This window comes from Galendromus occidentalis, unplaced genomic scaffold (genome assembly GCF_000255335.2).
Source record: "Galendromus occidentalis unplaced genomic scaffold, Mocc_1.1 scf7180000077500, whole genome shotgun sequence".
Lineage (NCBI taxonomy): Eukaryota > Metazoa > Arthropoda > Arachnida > Mesostigmata > Phytoseiidae > Galendromus > Galendromus occidentalis.
Genome location: NW_003805488.1, coordinates 1,155,585 through 1,166,716, shown reverse-complemented (window position 1 = coordinate 1,166,716; position 11,132 = coordinate 1,155,585). Strand labels below are relative to the sequence as shown.

Sequence of the window (11,132 nt, the reverse complement as noted above, 5' to 3'; positions counted from 1 at the left end):
CTTCCGATCGTGCTTCCGATTGGGGTGACCAACCCCTCGAGAGCTCGCGGGCGAGATCGACGTCATCGGCAAGAATCAGCCATCAGTAGTAGATGAGCGTAGGCATCGACTGGCGGCGATTCTCCTACAAGCCACGAAAAGGCGAGTTTCACCCCGTCGATTACACGCTTATTCATGGGCTTGGACGCCGAAAAATCATTCAGAACGATCGGGAATGCTTGAGCCGGGCCACCACGACGACCGGCATCATCCAGCGCGGGTCTCAACCCCACCCAATTCACAGAAGGTAAGGCGTCGTCTTTCGAACGCCTGTGTTTACGTCGATCGCCGGAAACTCGAGAGGAAACTTCCGCTCCCATCAGAAGGGATCTCGAACAGCTGAAGGATCTCAGATCGTGCGCTCGTATTGAGCGCCGTGAGTAGCAGTAGTCGTAGTAGTGGAATCGTGATCGAAATCGATGCCCCTGAACGTTCTCATGCCCGTGCGCATCGAACCATTAAAAAGGCGCTGGCTTGCGTGGGAATACGGCCCCCGAATCTCATTTGTTTCTCGTGCTCATGAAGTTCATGAACTCTCTCGAGGAGGAGGCATCGCTCTCTTTCGGGAGCGAGTGTTTGCATTCAGAGGCGCGAACGTTTCTGTTTGTGGTGCAACAAAGTTTGATGCAGGTATTACGTGACAGAGTCTTCTCCGATTCGGACTAAGAACGTTTTCGCGGAGGCTTAGGAGGCGATTAGTTGGGGTCACTTGAATGTTTCATATTGACTCCAGTCAGCTCTGTGAGCTAATACCTTGATTTCAGGGGTTTTGGGACACGGATCGAGCTCTTCTCTAGAGAAAACCAACGAGGCCTTGAATTGCGAAATCATGTATCAGAAAAAAGGAAATCTCCAATGCTCGTGTGCGAGAGCTCTATGGATCGCATCGGGAGCGATACGGAATTCGAGAACTAGAATCACCCCGGAACTGCCCGGTTCTCCGCGCGTCCGCTGGTCGACGCATACATATGTATACATACATCGACCGCGCCGATCCCATGCGAGCGATAAGCGACGAAAAACAGAAAAAAACGCGGCTTTCTGTCGCTGTTCCTTGATCTAATCGATCTCTGCTCAGATTCCGATCGGAACAGCTTACGCGTGCGATTTCGCTGGTTTCCGGAGAAATCTTGAGCGAAAAATTGACCTCCGCGTGACTTCTGCTCGGAAGCCTTCGATTGCGGGCATTTTTCTTCATGTGCCTCGATCGACTCGAGGAGCAGAGCCCGAACACGGCATTCGAGTTCCGACCCGCTCATGGAAAGTATTGGACAGACTGCTGCAAGGACCCTCGGTTAGTCTTCGTCGATTTCTCGCATGTCCTGATTGATTCGCAGCATGTTCGATTAGCGGAAGTGCTGGAGATTTTGAGGGAAGGGATTCGAGCGCTAGAAACACTGTCGCAAATTTACAACGACCGGAAGGGTTTGTATGCTCGAGCAGCACGTTGTGGGCGGAACAACCTTGCTCTACATTCTGGGATGAGTCTCGGGCTCCGCCGTAGAAGATAGCCTTGACCCAAGCTAGACCCAAGCAAAGAAACAGCAGCCCGTCCGTCAGTCAGTCAGCCAGTCGAGGAACCAGCCAACCCCACCTGTGCGACCATATGCCTCCCGCCGAACCAGTTCTGAACGAAGCTAACCTAACCTACTTTCATCTCCGCACGCGTAGCATCTATTCCCGGAGCTTTCTGGTTTTTTTCCCCAGCGTGACACAGCCGTTCCTTTTCATTCGCTTCCTCGAGAGGCCATATAGCTCTTCCCGGTGTGTCTTCCTCCATTTTTTTCCATTCGAATCCACAAGCGGCCACTTGACAATTTCTGAAAGAGCACACGCCCGGAGTCCCGGGTAATCTTCTTCGTGCCAATGATTCCCCCTTCGTCTCTCGGCAGTTCTGAAAATCGGGAGCTGCAACTCGTCGAGATCTTCTCTCTCGTATTTTCCCGGAGGAAACACGGTCGAGATTCGACTTTCGGGAAGCAAGCTCCGTGTAAGCGAGCTGAATGAACATATCGACGTCGTTCGGGCTTTGGGGAACCAGCCCGGAGCTCATGACGACATTGAGCGATTTCGAAGGCTCGATTGCGTCCGACAGAGTCGAGAAAGTCGGAACTTCGATTCCGAGTGAAGAGTAGCGCGGTAGCACCTGTAGTATAGGAGTTTTAATTAAATTTTGCGTCCTATGATGCGGGCGACTTGTATGGCTTTCACATCTGCCGTTTGAGACAAGTATTTGTTCAAGGTTGCCCTCATTCATTAATCGTCATAATTGAAAAAGCTTCAACGGCTATTGAACGATTCCGCGCACTGGCAGGCCAACCGGCCGGCGAGCCAGTCGTCTAGCGGAAGAGCCCTCGGTCGCATTGAACGAACTGTTGACGAGACCATGCCGAAGCAGAGCAACGAAGTGGCGAACGAACGGTAGCCGCGGCGACGGCGGCATCAGCAGCTGCCTCGCGACCACCGTCTTCGAGTGGATGATGATGATGATGGTAGAGCTTTCATACATCCCATCTGAACCTGATGGAGGCGACGACGACGACGACGATGGTCAGTGGAAAGAAAGCGCGGAGTCTGTTTGCCTAGAGGAAAAACACTACGACGGTCGCCGAGAAGGAAAATCCCCGCTGCTAGATAAACTCACTATCGCGAACTCACTATCTCCTATTGGTTAACGGCATTAAGGGCGTAGCAGCAAGTGGTGATTATCGCTTAACGCCAAAAAGCGGCGGTCCTTCTTCTGGAGCCTCGTCCGCGTCCCGGAGCCGGAGGACAGGCCGTGCAGCCTCGAAAGTCATTTCTCGGGACGCTCACACACCCCCGGATTAAGATCGAGGGAATGGGTCGAGATTTCCGTCGAGCCTCCGGAACGGTTCCGCACAACTTCTGCGGACGGTTCCGGGCTCCGGGTCAGGAACCTTATGACCCGGAGAGGAACGACTGAGCGAATTAGTATCGGTGCTCGGCCCCTGCAACTTCGTGTCGGTGATCTCGATCGGGAAGAGCAGCCGGAGCGACCCGGTCTCTCGAATTATCCTCCCGCACTCAACTCTTTGATGAGCGTAAATCTCAGAGACTTTGGTCACGTCGGTAGCATGAGGGTAAGGCAAACGTAGCGGCTCGGAAAATGAAACTCCTTATCGAGCTCACGTCAAAGTTTGTTAACACTCGTGAATCTGGCAGCGTCTGGTTTCGTGGCCCAGTGGAATTCTCGTGGATTCCATTGTCACTGATTCTGGAAGGGAATCTCCCCAGCGGAAAGCAGGAAGAACAACCTGACGACCCGCATGTGGTTGTGTGCCGTCGACGAGCTGGCCGCGGACCGGGCGACCGGAGACAGATGGAGGCCTCGACTTTTGGATCAAAAAACGTCTCCACAGAACGTCGACGACAGGTGTATCGGCGGAGTCCAATGTTCAGTAGATTTCATATTCAACGAGCTCATCACGGGGAGAACTCATTCATCTCCGAATTGATCTCGCGATTCCACCCTTATGCGATACTCCGTGATCGATTACGCCTCGCTCGTAATCGATACGTTGGCCACGGCATTCATCGAAGCACTTGCTCGCACATTTCCATGGAAAAAAATTCTGGGGGGCTCAACGACTTGAAAGTCATCTGGATAAAAATATATGGGAACATAGATAGTCGAGAATATACGATAAAGTCGACGTGCACCGAATTCCGGGAAACCGGGAGACGATAATGAGAAACTCGGAGAGTATGGAAAACAGCTCAGTACAATCTTGATATTTCTGTATTCTCTCAAGTAAATGCTTTACTTGAGATATTTTTGTATTGGTACCTCGAGGCGCGTCTGGGATCCCGATCTCTTACTTTCGGAGTTATTTCTCCCTCGAGTCCTGAGCCGCACGTCAGCCATCGCCGGTCTCCTTCCCAACGCTAGCCATCCCGTGTGTACACTCACGGGGCTGGAACCATTTCTTCGTTTTCAACATTACGCCCGGGATGAAAATCACAATCGATATTAGACAGAACAATAACCTTATGAATAATTTGTCTTCATCAATGATGTCGATGGCCTCGGCAAGGCCGCTGCCGTGGCAATTGTTCAGACCGTAGAGGATGATCTGGACCTCTACCGCGTGTTCTAGGACGGTTAAGACGCTCAACAGCGAATAAAAGACGAGGCATTCCCTCGTGTCGAAAAACCAGCGAAGGAACATCATAATCGGGAACAGGAAAACAGCAGATTCGGACCAAGAAAACACGCCAGCCAAATTCACAACGGACACGTTCTGATCTACTTTGCAAAGCCGATAGTCCATGAACATAATCTTGGAGAAATGTTTCCACAGTTCCCGAGTGCCGCTGATGAAAATCCCCAGCCAAGCGAACAATTGTGATACGGAACTCTTGCAGTGATTGTAAACGAGATGGAAACGAACTTGAAGTTGATATGGACTAAGACCAGCGAACAGCTCATCGAGAGCGTATCGTCTCCACACCCACATTATTGAAGTGAGTTCCAGAAAACTTTCCGTCAAGCTTCCGAGGAGAGGATGACTCGTCGTCGACGACTCCGGGGTCCGCAGATCGCCGTCGAGAATCTCGAACGGCTCTCGACGACCGTCTTTCGTCCAGCGGTAGCAGGAAACGCTGAACTCGTTCCGGAAGTCCAGGAACAGTCCGCGATAGAAGGCGATTTTCATTTCTCTCCTCAGGGCGTCGCACTCCGAGATCCGCGCGCCCAGAGGGCAATCAACCCTTCGGGACTCGAATCTCTCCAGATAGCAATTGAATATCTCCAGCGCGCTGCGGCCGACCCGTTCAAGATCGATTCCTTCTTCACAATGCTTCTGGGCAACTTTCATTGACTCGTTCCAGCAAGGACCCCAGACGATCTTTCTCTTGACGAACCCATAATAAACGTCGCTGGGGATCAGGCTCTCTCCCGCTCGGAGAATATACGCAGAGACAACGGAGCCGATCATCAAGATTGCGATGACGAAGATGTTCATTATCGAGAGTTGCCTGGAACGGCGGCGCAATGAGTTCCTAATCGCTCGAACCGAAATCTGTTCCATGCCGCGATTGGTGACCGGTGACGGCGATTGAAGCTTGAGGGAGTCTTTCTCTCCAACTCGAACCGGGATCGCCATTCCGCGGGACTGACCTGGCTCGAACTTTTCTCCGCGAGCGGGGAGTTCTGGTTCAACGTTTCTCCTTGATTTACCGAAAGCACATTCTCTTCTCGGATGCTACGATCCGAGGACTTCCTCCTTTTCAGAAACCACTCGGCACAGGCTCACCGTGGGCGAGTTCGGCGGTCAGCGGCCCCGACGGTCGAACTTAAAACCAAACAAAGCTTGCAAGCGACATGCGACATCGCGGGAGTCGGACCTTCCGGAGACAACCTCCTCCACGTACGAGGTGTTTAGGTTCACCGGAATCGCTTGCCTCGAATCGATCGCTGGATAAGGTCTCAACCGGCTAGCCGGAGGCAGGAAGTCATCTGACTGGGAGATGAAATCATGGTTTCCTTCGGTAGTATCGTGCTTGATGTGAATTCCTATGTGTCAACGATAGTCAAACGTATATTTTTTTTCTTCGAGGAACAATACTGGATTGCTGAAAGCGTCGCCTACCTGTGGAAGGGGAGGAATCCACTTTTACCATCCCAACCTGTCAGTGTCACACATTCCTGCCGTTTCCTCACCTTTGGGTCGTCGGGTACCGTGGAAACCCCGCGAGAATGTGGTCTCGTCGCGGCTGTCAAATGAAGTCTTATTGACAGGGGAATGTTCTTCGTATGTTCAAACAATAATAATATCAGCAGAGCGCTCCCTCGGGCTTGGTTTCTTCCTTTGGAACTCCGCCAGACATGAACGGCGCCACCCACAATATGCTCTCCGGGTTCCAAACTATTCTCACAAGCTTTTCCCGAGAGCACCTGGACACTTCCTGGTGACCGTTGCAAGATCATCCCGACCTGCATCGGAGACTCGGAAAGCGTCTCGCGTTCTCTCCAGAGAAATTATTGACCGGGTTGTTGTCTGATGGAATAATTTCGTCGCTGGGTGAGCGATAATGAACGCTCGCGCGCGAATTCGGACAAATATAGAGATTAGGAGAGAAATTCTATTTATACCGCCGTCGATGTGTCCTCTTTGAAAAGGTCAGCGGACATGAAACAACCCCCAGTACGCTTTTCGCCTGCCGAACTCTAAGCTCGCTCACGATGGTGGCCGAAGACGCTGCTTGCCGAATAGGAAGTGAGGTCGAGTCTCACCTGCCCTCAGAACTAGGTTAGGCCAATGCCTGCTAACTCGGCTTGCTGCTCGTTCGGTTGCTGGCTGGCTGGCTTCCTCATCATGGGGTTCTTTTTTTCTTCCTGTTCGAAAGAGAAGAGGAAGTCGTCGAGAAACGAACTCAAGGCTACGCTCAAACCAGCCTACAATGGTTTAGCATTGGTCTTACGAAAACTGTCGGTGTGCATGCTGTAAGACAGTCGCTATTCTCTATCCGGACAATCGGAATCGCTCGCTGTAACCATTCTGACGTAATTTTCAAGCCAGAACTAGCACGGAGATGCCTAATCGATTCGGTATATCTCCCCACGGATTGAGGAAATCGAGATCTATCGACTGACCTTCCACCCGGGCTCTGACTGAGAGAGGAATTAGAGCAGTGCGAGAAATCGAGTTCTCCCACCACCTCCGAGGCGAAACACCCCAATGACGGCCACCGTCCTCAGCAGTCATTGCGTGATGCTCATGTGACGGGAGTCCCGGGAAATTCGGGTTACGGTCCCTGCAGCGCCGCGAGCCAGTGGCCGCTCAAATGGAGCTCATGGGGACTCCTTCGTCGTCGATTCCAGCAGCTCACCGTAAGCGCCTACGTGTCCGCTCGCGGATGCTCATCATGATCGAATCGTACGAACGTATGTCTGAAAGCATTGAGAGCGAGAGTATATGAAATCGTTAAATGATGTGGGAAACTTCTACTTTTATCATCAGGAGGAGTCAATCCATTATTATCAGCTTTGAGCTGCAATTACCTCGTGTCATCCTGTGTTCCCATGAATTCGGCTGTCCCCCCTGACCCACGCGTACGAGCGAGCGAGGGAGGGAGGGAGCGTTCAGCGCTCCCCCACTGTGGTGGTGGCCCAAAGGCTGGTGTACTAGTAGGTGGATTCAGGTTCCCACAACTTCACACGCATCGAATACACACCGGCTGACTGCCCGAGTGAGTGACTGGCTAGCTGGCCTGCTCGCTCGATGGCTTCTGGTCCCCAAGCTGTGGGAGCCCGTGCTTCGCCGGTGTTTCCGCCGCTGAGAATCGATGGACACTCGGATGAGTTGGCCTGGGAAACGAAGAGAGTCGAGACGCACTTGATCGAATTTTTCCACCTCCGGCATGCGAACTCGCACGTCATAGGGCTGCGACGAGCATTCGACCTTGAACTCAGAACTCCGTTCACTAGCATCGTACTTCCGTTTTTTTAATGATGGTAGTCACCAAAAGGTTCCCCGAGACCTCCATGGGCATTTCCCAGAAGAGGGGTCCCTGGTGACTCCCGGCCATCGTTCTCGCTTTATTCCCGGACGGTAATTTCTCTAGAGAAGTTGAGGGTCTAAAGCTTGTCCAAACCTTCGTACATTTATGAGCCGATTTCCCCCGAATTGACGGATACGTTTTCCTAGGCGGTCAGTTTCCCTGCTCAGGGTCACATAGGGAACGTCCTGCACTTATCCCGAACACCCAATGTGCTCCCTCCTCCGAGGGAGAAACTCTCCGAGTGGGAGGGATCCTTCGCGAGGACTCGAGCATAATGTCCGAGAAATTCATCGTTTGCGCGGCTTGCTTTGCGTCAGGAATGTCGACAGCCTCATTTACGACAATTCCAGATGTCGCGCAGGTGAGTCCGTTATCGGCGCCGTTACGACCGTGACGTAGCGTGTGTCCCCGAGCGACGCGACAAATGCTCGACATACGACCGACATCTCCGCCACGAGCCTCTCCCAAACCCTCTCTTCGGGGGTTCCCGAAGGCGGAGTCGAGGTGCCGGAGCCTTAAAAAGCCACCGCCTCGCCACCAGAGCTCATTCTCCGTCCGAGTTCGCTTTGGATACACTCACCAGCAACGGATTTACAAACACAGCTTGAAAATGCCAAAAGCTTTTCTCATCAAGAAAAAACACGAGGCCATGTTGGCCGCCCAGATCACAGGTGTCAAGCGACCCTGGCTGGACGACATGGAGTTGCCCGAAGACCTCTCGAGGTCTTCAGCATCTCCCACCCTGTCGTACTCTCCGACGCCCTCCGTTTCGCCGGCGCTCTCGATCTCGCCGGCGCCTTCGGACTGCTCTGCCACCGTCCCAGGTATGTTTCTGGAGCGACGAACCGAACTCGATGCGGTGTAGCTGATAACGAGTCGAAACAACGACGGGGAGAGGATGAGTGCTTCTGATATCTAACGGATTATTTTTTCGTTCTCCAGATATGGCCATGCCGTTTGACCTGTCAACGAAACGCAGATGCAACGAAGCCTCCGAACCTGTGGTTTCTCCCTCGACGCCGGCGGTGGCCGAGTGGCCGCGATTCATGATGCCGATACCTCATCTGCCGTACACCATGCCCGCGATGTCACCTTTCTACTATCCCATGATGCAGACTTTCTCGCCCCAAATCGTCTCGCACCAGCCCATGGTACCGCTCGCGCAACAGGACGTGGCCGTCGTCCCGTCCTGGGCGTCCGAGGACAAGGAATCGCCGAAGAAAGACGTCGCCGCGCCCCTGTCTCCCTCCGACAGCAAAGGATCGTTCAGCTGCAGATTCTGCTCGAAATCCTACGTCTCCATGGGAGCCCTGAAAATGCACATCCGCACCCACACGCTGCCGTGCAAGTGCGATATCTGCGGAAAAGCTTTCTCGCGGCCGTGGCTTCTCCAAGGCCACATCAGAACCCACACCGGCGAGAAGCCCTTCGAATGTGAACACTGTCATCGGGCGTTCGCCGACCGCTCGAACCTCCGCGCCCACCTGCAAACCCACCAGGAAGTGAAAAAGTATTCCTGCACCCGATGCTCGAAAACCTTCAGCCGGATGTCGCTCCTCCAGAAACACCAGGACAGTGGTGCGTGCTGTCAAGTGCTACCGAGACCTTCGCCCCAATCGAGTCCGGCAGCCGTTCCTAGCGCTTGAGATGCCCATCAGTCCCACGGGGACGTAGAGGGGATTTCCATACGGTATCGGTATGGAGGCTGTGATATCAGTCGTTGTTGTGAGTCTAGTCCACGGAAGTTTTCGACAAATTGTGTGTTGGTGCCATTCGGAAAGTTAGGCGCGGGAAAGATGAGGAGAGTCCTTCTTTCTCCGTTCCGAGAAATTTCGGCAATTTTAAAGCTCGAAGAACACTTTGGGGTGTACTTCGGACGCACTCTGTAAAAAGAACTCTGTACATAAATCAATTTTCGATATTTCGTAATATAAAAGCTAAGTTATCAAAGAAATGAATTAATAAACCCGAAACGATGCGAGAGCATCTGTTGATAAGTTGAAAGCGAAGAAACATCGAGTCTTCCTGTTACACAAATAATCTCGGCCGAAACTTGATCGATAATCCTGAATTGGCCTCATTAACCTTTGAGCATGGACGCTTCACTTTCGGTGGATATGGATGACCCGATTCCTGGCCAAAGTAATCTTCTATTGATGGATGGCTCGGTCGTATGGTGTCCGGGTCGATAGCGCATGGAAGGGAGCGGTTCAAGTGGAATTCTCGCTTTACTATAAGGTCAACCCCGACATCTGTTGTGTTTCAACCCTTTTCTAGGACGAGCTCCTAGCCAGGCTGTCCGCGAGGAAAAGGAGAAGAAGCACTAGCAGCGATAAAAACGTTCAGCGTCGCGATAAGCTCCGATCACGACCTCTGACATTTCGATCGAGCACTAAATCTGGTTTAATTGATACGCGGTTTCAGGTGGAGCGGCTCCGGAATTTCTGCGACTTTTTTTTTCTTTCCTGACAGAGATTTCTGTCTCGGCGACATACCGCGGCCCGGCCGCCGACCAAACAACCGCGTGCCCGACAAACCGAGCAGGCAGCCTTTCAACCAAGAAGGCGAGCGAACGAGGGATCGATTGGAGGATTGATAAAGACAATCGAGCAAGTTTTCGTACATAGTTGATAAAGCTAACAAGTTCGTCGCTTCTAGCCGGGTGACTTATTATCGTCGCCGCAGAGCGGTATGTCAGCTCTGGAAAGCGGCTGACGACGGCGGCGGGAGCACAACTACGGGGATAGGAGACCGCTCGTTCGTCTGGGGAGCTTCGATCTCCGCTCCCAATATGGGAAATATATTCGGTGGAAACCGTTTCCCCGTCGGGCCCTCGGCACCCCGAGGAGATTCTGCGGATGCGGCTCGCTGCGAGCTTTCCGGCCATCTCTCTCGATATTCTGTCCATTTTCTCGCCAGCCGCGTCAATGATCCCACCGAGCCCTATATTGAATTTCTCCGGGGAATCGCGACAGTAGAAAACGAAGCGTCTCTGCCCTCATTCTTAGTGTCGGGTCCGCGTTCGGCTCAAACTTCTTGTACTAACACACGAACATCTAGAAGGCAAACACCGAGCGGGAGCGCACAAACCAGCGACCCCGTAGACATACGGGGACAGACGGACGAACAGACCGAACGACTGACTGACTGACGGAATCACAGACAGACCAAAAGAACCCAAGACCTCGACGCCATCTGCGCACCTTAGCGCGTGGATCGTACGGCGGCAGCTGGTCGATAAGAAGGCAAAGTCCACTGATGTTGTTGTTGTTGCTGCTGCCACCGTCGTTGTTGCTGTTAAAGTTTTCCTTCCTCGTTGTCGCATTCGCTTCTGTCTACGTCGTCTTTTCCTGCTGCTCCTTCTTCTGTTGTTTCTCTTCTCCGGCTGAGGGACTAATGTTTGGGCTACGCGCGCGCGTCTGTTTGGACTACACACTGAGCCCCCGAAGAGAAACGTCGAGCGCCCGCGACAGGCGCGCGCGCGCCTTCTCCGCCTTCTTAACACGGCACTGTGCGTTGGACAGCGTCATTTGAGCGAGGATGGCTCCCTACCGTTTTTCCTCCAGTCC

At 52.9% G+C, this 11,132-nt stretch overlaps 1 protein-coding gene across 1 annotated transcript; it reads left to right on the top strand.

Moving 5' to 3' along the window:
* Positions 1-8,173: 8,173 nt before the first annotated feature.
* On the top strand, positions 8,174-9,503 carry LOC100898656 (zinc finger protein SNAI1). Its single transcript, XM_029112420.1, has 2 exons — positions 8,174-8,387; positions 8,506-9,503. Exons 1-2 carry the CDS (start codon positions 8,174-8,176, stop codon positions 9,207-9,209), a joined length of 918 nt encoding a protein of 305 aa, XP_028968253.1. The 3' UTR covers positions 9,210-9,503.
* The last annotated feature ends 1,629 nt before the right edge of the window (positions 9,504-11,132 follow it).